General features: G+C 40.0%; 1 protein-coding gene across 1 annotated transcript in view; it reads left to right on the top strand.

The window, feature by feature from the left end:
• Positions 1-452: 452 nt before the first annotated feature.
• Positions 453-13771, top strand: part of RPS6KA2 (ribosomal protein S6 kinase A2) — a 177118-nt gene continuing 163799 nt past the window's right edge. The window contains exon 1 of the mRNA XM_074896652.1: positions 453-828. Coding sequence (XP_074752753.1) covers positions 730-828 — 99 coding nt within the window. The 5' untranslated portion in view covers positions 453-729. The remainder of the gene's footprint in view (positions 829-13771) is intronic.

The following is a 13771-nucleotide window of genomic DNA, read 5'->3' as shown; positions in this document are numbered from 1 at the left end:
TTTTTTTTTTTTTTTTTTTTGGGGGGGGGGAGTGGGTGGGTGGGATGGGGGCAGTGTCGTTTTGCATACTCCCCAGAATAAAAGAAGGTTCAGACCCTTCTGCTCAGGCAGTGGGGTCATGGCGTCTTTCAGCCTTCTCCCAGGAGAGACTGTCATGCGGGAGCTGATTTCTTCTCGGATCTGACCACCATAGCCCTCAGTAATTATAGCAGCGTTGAAATTCCGAGCTAAAAACAGAAGTGCAGCATGTGCCTATTCCCCATGTGATTCAGAAACCAGGAAATTGAAAGAGCCTGACTGAGAAGAGAGGGAGTGTAAAAGCAATAGACACATCTATTTCTCTCCAACCTGCTCCGCCTGGGACGCAGGAGCTGTCATCTGCCGGAGCCGATTATGCGTGCAGGCAAAGCTGAGCCTGATTGGATGTAGTAGGACCTAAGGCGAGGGGGAGAGGGAGCGGAGCGAGAGTTGGGCTCGCCGCACCGAAATGTAAACACTGGAAAGCGAGAGGGAGTATAACGCCTGTCCGCTCCGAGCGGCAAGCAGCAGGCTCCTCTGGCTCCGGCAGCGTACCTCTTGCAGGTCTAGCGGTGCCCGGCTTGATGACCAGAAGCAGGCACCTCGGAGGCTCTCCTGCCTGTGGATATAAATAGGGGCAGCGGGATGCGGTAGCTTTCTCCGGCGGCGCCGCAGCTCCTCCGTGCTCCGCGCCGCAGCTGGGACAGGGCAATGGACATGAACATGAAGAAGTTCACAGTGCGTCGCTTCTTCTCGGTCTACCTCCGCAAGAAGTCTCGGTCAAAGAGCTCGAGCCTAAGTAGATTTGAGGTAAAATTCGCCTTAACTTTGTTAAATGTAGCAAATACCGTTAGGTGCTGGTAACAGAGGTATAGGAGAGTGCCTGCGCTGACTGACGGGATAAATAAAGGTGGTCTTGCCCTGGAGGTGATGATGTTCGCACCTGATGTTCTTTGTTTCGGTGTAATTCAGTGCTTTTTCTCAGTAGTACTCAATACGTTGCATAATATATTTAGTGTGTTGCTAAGGCTCCTTTTATCAGCCCGGCAGGGGAGGAGGAAGCTGGTTCAGGACATCATGAAGTTGTAGGAAATAATTATGAATTCACTTAAAATAACACAAATGGCACTATACTTCGCAATAGCCTCATATTTTAGTCTTCCTCTCCTATGCACGTACCATTCTCTCTCAGTGCCAGATTTCCAAATAATTAATCAGTTTGCTAGTGCCTTTTGTATAGATGGTATGTTAGGGATTTTCTTGCTTGTCTGTAGGTTCTCCTGGTTGCACAAATTTTTGCATGTATTTTCTCTCCCATGCATCCTGTTTGGTTTTGGGTTTTTTTTAAATTTCGTTGTAAGGAGAAGCTGTTCTTCAGGAGCAGGGGGACAATGTTACATTAATCTGCAACAGTTTAGCACTGTGGGGAGATGAAGGCAGTTCAAGTCGGAGGTATTAGCAGATAGGAATGTGTGAATGGGTTAGAATCAGGATTTCTGCCTCTCTTCCTCGAACCATTGTTCTTCATCCCTATATTTGGAGCTGTAAATAGTCGGCAGGATGTGAGATCAATTGAATAGATGTCAGTTATGTTTGTGTTGTACACTTTATCGTTGCAGATGATCTGCAACCTCTGCATTAAAAGAGAGGTAGATGGGGCCTGATTCCCCTCTGCCTCACATTTGTTTTGTGCTGGTGTACTTCAACTGACCTCGGAGGAGTTACTCTGATTTGTACCAGTGTTCCCAGGAGGAGAATTAGTCTCATGCTGTGTGAATACATTTTAAAATGTTATTCCCTTAGTGTCCTATTTAAAGTATCAGGTAATTTGAACATAAAGTTCTTCATGTGTCATTGCTTAAACAGGACATGAGGAAAAGTGGAGTTTTTGGCTGGTTGTTTTGTTGTTTTTTTTTTTTTTTTTTTTCCTTTCTTAACTCTTTAAAATCAGCTTTCTTGAAAAATGATCATGTAAGGTACCTAATTTTATTTCACTTATCAGATAGTCATGCTATACATTTAAAGTAAACTAACAAATGAAAGTTGTTAAAGCTTCCTTCTTGCACCATCTCTGTCCCTCTAGGACTGAGGGGAGAGGGGGGAACCTTTTCTTTCCCTGTTAAAAATGCAGAATTGCAAAGGCTAAACTGAAATAGATGTTCCTTATAACACACTGAAAAGTCACTAAGCTTGTGCTCCAACAGAAAGTAGACCTGGAGTTACATGGAGCAACTTGGAGACAGACAAGTGTCTTCAAGCTGCCAGTGTCAGGGCACGATGTTAGGAGGGGAGGAGATTTTGAGACAGCAGAGCCCCACCAGACCTCGTAACTACTCATTTGACAGTGCTGTAGTTTAGGATTCCACCACACTAATTAATTAATTTACTGGGTAATCTAGCGTGAATGACCAGTACAACTCAGCATTTATAACAGGCCGGACTCGCTTCATTTAAAAACAAACAAAAAAAGCCTTTACAGTCCCTTTGATCATCTCTATTATATCAGATTTACTGGACTTTTTTCAATATCTACAAACTTAGTTTTCCCTTATGTGAGTTGTCTTATAATGATTTTTTCTTTCTGATTTTAAATAATTTTCTTCAAGAAGCAGCCTGATATGTATCCTATCACACATGTACGTTCAGAGCATTTCGTCTTAATTCCCTCCTCTCCCTTGACTTGGCAGTAATGACCAACTTTATGCAAAATGACTCAGTATTATAATGCAACAGGGAATAGGGGTTGTTCCAATCAGGAAGAAAAAATGATTCATAAAATCTGTTCTGCTATTTAAGTGTGAAAATCATCAGAGATGTTCCCGCTAAGAGGGGGGAAAAACCAAACATGAACATCAAGCCCCCTCTGTGATTTCCATTCCTGAGTACTGCTGTGTATGAATTTGTAATTGCAGGCTAATGAGTGCTTGTCAGCCAAACAGAAAGTTCAAGGATGCCTGTTGTCAGGCTATTCTTCATCCTAATAGTTAGATATTTTTAAAGAGTCAGTAAAAACACACAGGTTATTATATCATGGAACAAGTAAGAGAGAAATAAAGGCAAGAAATTTGGAGAAAACACATGTGGCATTGCTTTGCTTAATGAGTGTTAGCTAATAGACCTGGCAGAAGTTATGTATTGCTAGATATCATTTGAAATTTGGAAGGGGACTCTTGTTCCTAGGTTACATGGGATTTTTGTTGTTGTGTTCTTTTGGCCAGGTGGGAAAGAGGGTTGAAGGGTTTAAGATAGATACTCCTGGATTAAAGCATTTGATATTTTAAAAATACCACTATTAGAGTAGATTCAAAATAATACGAGTTAGTAATATCATATGATTAATTACTTTTGCTGCTGTGGTATTCTGCTGCGCTTTAAATTCACTTGCAGTGAGCTTCATAACTTACAAAGCAGGGATATAGATGCAGAAAATGACTTAGCAAATCACAGCTTGTAACTTGACCTTTACTTAATCATTTCATATGCCAATATCATTGCGGTATCTGAGACAGGATCATTACCTTATGTAGATAGCTGGGTTTCACTCTTTGTCCTGCTGAAGGAGGCAGAGCACACTCTGGTAAATGAGATAGATATTAAGGGGTTTTGTTTCATATTGCCTAAAATGTATGCCTTTTTGATTATTCTAGGAAAACCTGGTTGAATTTTGAACTTACTTGGCTACACTTTTGCGTTTTCAGTTTATATTATTTTTCAGTATGGCCTGCATTGCCCTTCATTTCTAAGGTATCTAGTGATGTAATTTTATTAAATGTGCAGAGCCAAGTTTTGCCCTTCCACATGCACAGAGTTCTTATTGAAGTCAGCTGAAAATCCAGCAAGTCAATGGGAACTGCATGTGTGCAACTGAGAGAAGGGCTTTGTTTATGGTTCTTGCTGAGTGTTGATGAACACGAATGTGAAACCATCAGGAGAAAGTACACACTGTAGATCTGCTAAAGACTTTGAGCCCCAGTGGAACGCATCTTATGGCAGTGAGCAATATCCCTTTTATAAATCAGAAGTTAAATATGCCATTTGAATAAGCTAGGAAAGACCTAAGCATGCAGAGAATTTGATTATATTTGTTCCAGTGATGCAGAAGCCTTTTTTTTTTTTTTTTTTTAAGAAAATGATCAATTAAAACATTGCCCTTGTTTCTTTTGGGAGATGTTTCCAACCTTTGCATTCCTGATGTATCTTTAATCCGTTATTCTTTAATTCTTTTATTTCTTGTTTTGTCTTACTGGTAATAGTGAATCCAAATTTTGTTTGGTTTATGTATGGGCTTAGAGCCTAGCAAAGTTCTTGCAAATTAATTCAAATTTAATTTGGAGCCTTATGTATCTCTGCACAGTCAGTTATGAGAGGCAGGACCTCCTGTGGGTGATTCAAGTGTGGGTCCTGCTCGGGTTGCAGCATTGGCATGTAGGAAATGGAAAGCAAGTTTATGCAGTTTGATAAGGAATAGTGCGGAAAGACCGGCACTGGCTTTATAATACTTTGTTGTGAGAGATTTTGGGGTCTGATCTTCAGCTCTGATTCTGATTTCCTACAGGCTCAAGTTACAGCAGCCTTAGGAAAGTGGTCAGCAAACGCTGAGCTAGACTGCTCCTTTTGCACAGTGGGCTTCACTTGGCAACACTTGTGAGCTCTTCTGTGCTTGTATAAAGAACAATTCTGTTGTAGTTTGTCCTTTATTCTGCCTTTTTTATTATTTTTATAGATAAACACTTGATAGAGGAATATAGTCTTTTTGTCAACAGTTAAACAGAAGGAGGCAAGTTAAAGCATGGAGATACGGATTAACAGTCCAGGATCAGCTCTGCAAGGTGCAAGTCCTGAGGAAGCTTTAGATATTTTTTTTTTTTCCCTTGGTAATGATCATCTTTGTGATGTGTGTTCTTGTTACAGCAGAAGTTGCTGACACTATTGTAGTCTGACTTCCCCCAGCTGCAAGCAAGACTTTTATGAGGAAATGCTGCAATTCTTGTAATCTTGCATGGCTTGCTAGGGGGAAGGGAGGCAGGGCAAGGGAGGGAGAGCAGGAGTGTGTAGTCCATCAAGTCCATCAGATAGGGCACTTGAGGAGCCAGGAAATCCAGCTTTCAGGCTCATTTTGATAACTTGACATGTCATTACAGATGGTTCAGACCCCTGTGCCATGCATTTCCCGTTTGTAAAAAACATTATTATTTATAAATATATATATATATATATATTTATGATGATTATTCAAGTCCTTTGTAACAATTCTAACTATTTACATTGGGTTTGGTGGTAAGAGAGCTTATTCACATGTGTATACATTCATAATAAAGAAATCACTCCCTAACTTTCCAAATACTTCTGACTTTATCCCAAATAAACAGTCTCTTGTGCCTCAGGCCTGCTATGTGCTCCTTCCCACAAGCCTCAAGTTAACTGCTGAGCTACAGAAAAGGAAAATTAAGCAAGCATGTGTAGGGATAACTTGTCCACAAAAAAATCATAGCAAACAGGGCTGGGAAAAAACCTTAATCTGTACTCCTTGTCCTCCTTAGACAGCATCAGCTATATCTAAGCTATTCCACCAAACCAAAAATGTTTTTCCAACCTCTTCCTAAAGGCCTGGAATGGTAAATGTCCATAACCTCCCCAGGGAAGGTATATTTTGCAACATTTGCATTTCTTAGCATCTAAGACTTTTTCTAATGTCTAACTTTTTTTTCTTACAGCAATTTAAGCCTGTGTCTTCTTGTCCTGCCCATTGTACCTGTGAAAAAGAGATTGTTTCCATTCATTTGCAGGATTTTTACGCATTTGAAAGCTTTTCAAATCCCCTTTCCTCAGTATTTGCTGTAGGGTGGGAAAACTGGCTTTCCTCCTTTCTGAAATTTCGGGACTTTAAGGAGCCAAGACCCTGTACCAGCCGCAGGAACACTGTTAGAGAGAAGCTCTTCCTTTCTTTCAGATGCTAATGGTCCCTTGACAAAGGACCCTACCTTGTCAAAGACCAATCCAAATTGTCATTTTATGTTCCATTTCCACCATCTAAATGCCTGCATGATGCCTTGGTCTGATGGTATCTGCCATCCAGTCCAGAGCTGACAGACCCTATCCATGGGCTCTCATGTCAGATCAATTCTGACACACATCACACTATTGAACACAGACCCTGGTCATATAGGCAGGGTACATGCATGTCTGGGCACAGAGTAGGGGCCTGATACTCTCATATAACAGAGGAGGTCTTCATTTGGTTGTGGGATGGCTCCTGTTCGATCAGCTGATGGAACACACACGTGTACCTTATGTGGCTGGTGATGACGCAGTGATATGATGAATGCATGTTTGGTCATGATCATGAACAAATGATGAAATGAATGAAATGGAGAGGCCAGTGCCTTTCCACTGCGTCAGTGGGCCCTAGTTCCCTGAACCTGGAGCATCTGTGTGAGGGTGTTCAGGAGGATAACAGCTGAACCTGGTGGACTAGTTGGGACCTGTGGGCAGCTGAGCCCCCACCTAGCAGTAATTTGGAGTAACTTGGTTTTATGCAGGTAGAAAATGTGTAATTTCATTCTAGATTTTAGCTCATGATATTATGGCTTGTCTGACTCTGTAGCACAAAAAGTCTGTTCTCAGAGGCCTGAACTCTCCTGCACCTATTTATATTATCAGTAACATCTGATTCATCCATTTTTCTGCTTGTGTGAGCAGAAGACTGCTTTTGTGTGTGCTTTTTGCATTTGTGTCCTCACAGGTAACTGGAAATATTTCTAAAGACAGACAGAACATTCAAACAAAAAAACCTCCTTATGTTTATTTGCCAGTTACTCAAGTATAAATACTTTAAATATTTGCTAGTCAGCTCCTTTTGTTCACTTAGTAAGACTTACAGTCCCAGTTCTGCAATGATTCTATAAAAGTATTTGCTGTTAAGAAAGACTGAAAGTACTACAGAGAAACAGCAGTTAGTTCTGCACTCAGGACATTCTCTGTCTGTATTTGTGTGTGTGTGATGCCATCAGTTCTTACAGGGCACAGATTTTCTTCCTGGAGAACAAAGCCTCAGGAAATGGGAAAGAATGAGTGGACCACTGAATCTGCCTTGAAAATAGCTTCCTGACTGAGGATGTGTAAGGAAGCAAGCAATACATCTATTCAAGGTCCTTGCAGCACAGCTACAATTCGCACCCAAGGAAGTGCCTAGGCAAGCAGTTTGGGATGCAGGTTCCCTCCGTGGGTGCATGCATGGTGATGAGGTGACCACAGCATGGCTTTGGGAGACTTGGAAAGCAGCAGCCATCCTTTAGCTGTGAAATCTCTCTCGCTGCTTTGAAATGTGCTGCCAGCATCAGTATTTCAACAGAGCTGCTTTTACTGTGGGATGCAGGAGAGCCTAGAGCTCCCTTCTAGCTGAGTGCCAGGAGTTCAAGAATACTGGAAGTGCAAACCACTGAGAGCACAGAAGACAGAGCTGCAATGTTTCCAATGATGGGAATTTTTTTCTCAGGTTGCAGTGATGTGTAGCAGTGCATGGTAAAAAAGGGGAGATACAGACTGCTAGCATGCTTTCAGATGATAAGTAATGATTGTAACTGGCTAAATACCAAATATTTTATGAAACCTAAATAAATGAGCTCATATAATCTCTCAGTGTAATTAAAGGGTGTCATGCCTCTTTCCTGCAGGGCCAAATTTGGACCTGTGCATGACTGGTAGAAAGGCAGTAAATGGTTCTCTTCAAGAGTCGTTATGAATAAACCAAAGGCTTTACAAGGAAGGGAACAGAGTGTGTGGCTTTTATCTATAAAATTCACCTTTACTTGTTAAACAACAGAGGCTCCCCAGTCCTGCTTGTTTGCAGAAGTACCACCCTCCAGAGAAGTTTGTGATACCTTCTTGTGATGCCCAGCAGGACAGTGTCAGATCAGTCTGCAACATGGGGCTTCTTTAGGGTATTCTGAATGCTGGGAGGTGTCAGTTCCTGCTATAAGTTATGAGTAAAAAGTAGTGGTGAGCTGAGAGTGATGGTAAGCAGGAAATTTTTTTTTTTTCAATTTTCATGTAAACATGTGGAATATATTTTATGCACATGTATATATGTTCAGGGTCTGGAATTTTATGTTGTGCTTTTTTTTTTTTTTAAGTTCAGTAGAACTCAACAAGGAGAACTGGTATCATTTTTTTAAAGTTTGTGTGGAAATTCAGTTTTAAAACTACAGAATTTAATAGAAGCTGCTGTTTCTAGTACAAATAATGAAATAATATCTAAGCATAACAAAAACCTGACATTTTTATTCCAGAGGAATATTAGAGGTTGGCCTTAAAAACTACAAAGAAAACTTAACTCTGTGCTGAATTTGTGAGTCTTTTCTATCATTATTTACAAGATCAAGCCTTAGACATCTCCATATATCAGTTAACACAAATATGTATTCCAGACTCAAAGCTTTACGATGTCCCTAGGAGAGAAGGAATCCAGTAATTCCTTCAGCCAGCAGTATGGCACAGGCCACTGTATGCCATAAAGAGTGAGTGAACTAGTTGGTGGTAAAAACTGTTGACAAACACTCAAAAACATTTGATAAAGTTCAAACCTATTGATTTGAAAGATCTGTGTATTGTACAACCTGCTTTAGGACTGAGCCTTTTTTGAGGTGGTAACACTTTGGAGAAATAGGGTGTGGCATTTGCCAGGCCTGACCATCCCTAAAGTCAGTACTTTTGTCCCTCATTTGGACACAGGACTAACCGTGCTATGTAATTTATATGTAAAGTTGGCCAGCACTGATAAATGATATGAAAAAAACCCTCCAATAATATATGCTCGTATGAGCAATTTTTCTGACAAATAAATAAAAGGCTTGGGCAGATAATTGTTTTTTTGGTCAGAGGAGAGAGTTTTTTCTATGGAAATTAGTGGAAATTTCTGTTGTTTTGCTAGTGAGTAACAAAGAAAATCCTGAAGCACTTGAACTTCGTCTTGGCCACTTCCATGATGGGGGCAACTAGTGGACAGGTCTTGTGACTGTGGCAGGTATCTTTGCCTTTAACTTCTGCATCAGCACATCTCCATGCCAGTCTTTCCTGTATGAGACAATGTCTGGACTAGAAAATACCTGGAACAACAATTAAATATTGTAGTTGCATTAATTATAAAGTCGTCTCTCTAAATATCTTAAACCCTGACGCATCTGCTGCTAGCCTGCACAGTATCTACCTCATTCTTGTATGATTATGTGTTGCAATTATTATTAAACTATAATCTTGAAAGCAAAGCTTTATATTCGATTATTTCCATGACACAGTTCAAGACCATGTCACTGAATTTGAATTTTTGATTACTAAATGTGTGCAGATGTTAAATAGTACATACTTCAGAAGTTTTTTAATAACATCTCATTATGTTGAAAAGACTTGAAGCTTTTTTCTGGCAAGTAAAATCGCTAATTTTTCTTCCAAAATGAACTACTTAACATTTCATTAAGTCAGTACTATCAAGATAGCTAACCCAAGACATTTTCAAAATGTGAAGGGTTTTCATGTGATGGCAATACAAAGGAATTTTTAAGTGTTGGCATTTTACAGCTGATTTTAAACACATTGCAGCACCTTAATCTCAAAGAATACAGGCTTCTCTGGAGAAGATGATGTATCTGTCCTTGTTTTCCAGATTCTTGTACCCTTGGGAGTTACCTTCTCCTTTGTACATGGCAACCAGTGAAAGAGGCAAAAAAGGAGGAAAAGAAAGTGTGGTAGTTAATCTTAGCTCTTCTGCATTCTGTCAACTTCTTTTCAACTTTTCCTTCCAAAGGAGGACCATGTGTTTAGGCTCACTCGAGAAGTGGGTGGAAGTGTGTTATGTGAATCCACACAGAAAAAGCTCTGTGTGGTGTAAGGGCAGGAAAGCCCCCACTGAAGTAGTCATCAGCTAATCCCTCTCAGTCTCTCCAGCATGGCAAACTTGTCTGGGTTTACGATGCCTGCCAGTCTGAGGTAATAAAACTATTTTCATTACTGAAGCCTCCTTTGTCCATGGAGAAGGTTTAGCAATTGTAAAGCAGAAAATACGTAAAGCTACTAAAGCAGAAGTTGGGTCAAACTAAGCTGGAGGAGAGTGAGGAGAGACATTGCTTTTTCCTTTAAAAACTTTTAATGTACATTATCCTTAGTTTGCTGGCTAACTCAAGCCTTTATTTTATAAGGATGAACACTTCTGGGGCGTTAACTCAGGTCAGAAAAAAATAAAGCTGCATGTACCATGTTAACTGCAAACTGATAGGAGAAAAAAAAATCACCAGTATTACCAGATCTGGAAACCATAGTTTTCCACCATGGTCTGTAACCAAGATAATTTTTTTCCCTGTGATTTTGATTTTTTTTTTTTTTTTTTTTTGCATTTGCAGAAAAGAAGAAGCACTTTTTTTTTTCCTACATTTTTGTGAAAAGTTAATGTCACATCATAATACATTGAGCAGCAATGCTGATAAGTACAGTGGGCAGCAGAACTTACTATACCTGCAGAGTAAGATAATTATTCACGGACTTCCTTCTGTTTCACCAGTGCAAACATGGCAGCATCCTGATGTTCTCTTTTCCTTTTCTATGCCTGTTAATGCCATTGATGCTATAGAATCCTTTCTTGCAAAGCAGAGAGATTCAGCCTGTATTTACTTTTCTCTGAAAGGCCATGTGCTGAAAAACATAGTTGATGGCATCTTTTGCCTGATGGTATGAAAAGAATTTCTAAAAGCCTTCTCAACAATAGGGATTTTGTAATCAAGCAAACAAATTTCTCATTTTTCCAAGTCAGGAAAACGCATATGGGACATTAGAAGGAATATCATTAATGGTTTTGAGGACTGACACTTCCAAAGCCATGGATTAGCTATAGTGATTATCTGCCAAAAGATACTTATTTTATCTCAACTGTCTTTTTGAAAATATTCTCTCCAAACATCAGGATAAAGTTTACAATTTACTTTTGAAATTTGGTATTCTTCTATAAAAGTGTATAAGTTACCTATAATCATATCGTTTGCTTAGGAAAGATTACGTGAATGGTGCCAACTACCTGTTCTTCCCCTGCTTGGTTTAAAAGTGTTTTCTCCTTCTGTCACAGACTTATAAAAGAAGCCATAAAATTCATTTGAGTAATGTTTGTATTGAAAGAAAAGCTGTAACAGGCAGATGAGTGTGATGTTATGGGAGAAGTTGATCTTGGACATCTTTGTATGGAAGATTTTCCCTGGAGTTGCAAGGAAGGTCTTACGTTTTTGATTTAATATTTCCATCTTTCTCATAACACATGTCAAATGAGTGGATTAAAAATGTAATCTTTTCTAATGCAAACAATCTGGGTCGTTTCAAAACCAGAGCTTTTTGTAGAGCCTTATTTATGAAAAATAGATCAGTGCTTTGCTTCTGCTCTTGGCCGCTTGTTCTTTTATTGATTGGTTTAGGTTTCTTAGACTGTCTCTTCTTTTGTGCTTGGCTGTTCCTCTCTGTTGTTTTCCACATGCACAACCATGGCATTTATAACCCATCCCTTGGGAAGTGGGGACTTACAGAACATTTAACATATTGTACACTCCACAACTAAGGGAAAGTTTGCCCTTTTCCCCTTTGTTTTTTTAAATCCTTTTGCTGGTGTGACATTCATGGGACTGAAACAGAAATAAGAATAAGCTCTTTCCATGGAGGACCACTGTGGCTGACAAGCACTAATTTATCTTTCTGATGATTAGAGAGCTGTTGCTGTCTGGGATTTTGTATAATTTTTTCAGGGAGGCACATCAACTCCCCATTTTCCGGTTACTGAGGAGAAGAAATTAAGTTGTTCTGCCCTCCTGGGATGATTCTTCACTCTTGTCTTCAGGCTTTTCTTCCCTCTTGTAAATAAAGGTTGAGGATTTGAACATGCCGTGCACTGGCATGTAGAGTCCCACAGCCAGACTGCGGAAATGCTGAGCTCCGCACTCATGGAAACTGTACTCTTGAGACCAGGCTCTTGGCTCTTGGTTTCTACTGAAACTCTCCTTTGGCCTTCTCAGATGTTTCCCTTGTAAGGTAAGAGTTCTGCTTTCTCCTTCTTCCTCACCCTATCGTTCATCTGATTCAGCTTTTTAAATTTATGCTTTAGACTCAGACAATGGGAATCACATGTTTTTTGCTTTTCTTGTACTGCCTCTGTTTTGGTACTTTCCACCCTCAGTTTACTGAGGGTAAGTCAGGAGTCATCAGTGAAAACAAAGCTTTGTTTGAGGAACTGCTGATTCAGAGGAGACAGCTCCAAGGCTGGGCAGCGGTCAGATATCTCCAAAGCAAATCCCAAATCCAGAACATACTATATATTTCAGAAATGTCCCCCTTATACATACTTCTTACCTATTTCTCTTCAAATGTCCCTGCATTCTGGCTTTCCATAGTTTAAATGCCTTGTGATTGTTTCAGAGAGAGCATCAGCAAAAACTCCTAGAGAGTCCTCTTGCATCACAGGCTCCCGAATGTATTGTTGAGGGTTTCATACCTATGACTCAACTCTGTTTCCAGCTGAGTATGAACGTCTGTCTGGGATTTTAGCTCTATATAGTACCATTTTCACAGCACCGTACTCTGTTTTTAAAGCATGGTTACTATGGAATCTACAATATCTTGGAAAATAGTGAAATAAAGATACTCATGTTACCATTTTGCATTGCATGACAACTTTTGTTCCTGTTTTGCCTCTGTTTTCACCCTCTGGGTTTTCTTTTGAACTTTGAACAAAAAACCTCAAAGTGAAAATCAGCTACCAACTTTGGTCCATTGTCATTTTAGATATGTGAAGTCTTGCAAAGCCATCAGGCTTTGCGTGGTTTCCGCTAGGTCATCATCCATTTCAACTTGCTGAAAGAAGTAAGCTTGTGTAGTTGTTCATCTTGGGATTTTCATGACAAATTTCAAACTAGCCTGCATCAATTTAGGCATTTATGATAAAAAGATCTCTCATTCAAAGCACCTTACCCTGGTAGTTAAGGGCTCCTTCTCCCTTTACAGTGCTATAAAACCTAAACTTGTGCAAACCTACACAGTTCGAAGCAAAAGGAAAAGCAAATCAAATTGCTCTTTTTTTCCTTCTGGAATTCTAATCAGATCTGAATTACAAGAAAACTTATATTATTTTTGTTGTGACACTTAACACATTACCAGACTGGCATTGTTGTTGTTGATACAGCAGTATTCCTTCCTCCCTGCCAAAATGCGAGATGTGACAGAATGCTTTAACAGCCTACTCTAGGTAAACCTCCTTGGCTTCTGTCTGTCTCCTGGTTGGTGGCCTCAAGTTGCCAGCAAGGGTTACACCAAACAGATGTTACCTTCTATTTAAGTGCCTTTTAAATTACTACCAACTTCTGGGCTAGCACAAAACTGGTGTCCTTATAAGTGGACATGTAAAGGAGAGCTATCTCCTGACCGAGCCTGTGAACCGGGTAGGCTAACTTTGCTTGAGCTGGAAGCTAAAGTGTAGGATGGCAACACATCTGGATCTGAAATTACAATATTCTGTACATTTGGTCTCTAAAATGATATTGAGATTGTTAAACTGGGAATCTTCCTTTTCCTCACTGTAATTCTAACTGTTGCCTAACTGAATCTTAGTGTCTTGTTCTTTCCTCCTAAATTGAAAAATCTTCAAGGCATAGGAGAAAGAAACGGTCAAATTGTAGGTGGCAGGCCCTTGGATGTATGTGTGTGCACCAGGAGTGTTGAATTCATGGGAAATTTT

Source organism: Athene noctua, chromosome 1 (genome assembly GCF_965140245.1).
Source record: "Athene noctua chromosome 1, bAthNoc1.hap1.1, whole genome shotgun sequence".
Taxonomy (NCBI): domain Eukaryota; kingdom Metazoa; phylum Chordata; class Aves; order Strigiformes; family Strigidae; genus Athene; species Athene noctua.
This window is presented reverse-complemented; position numbering and strand designations above follow the sequence as displayed.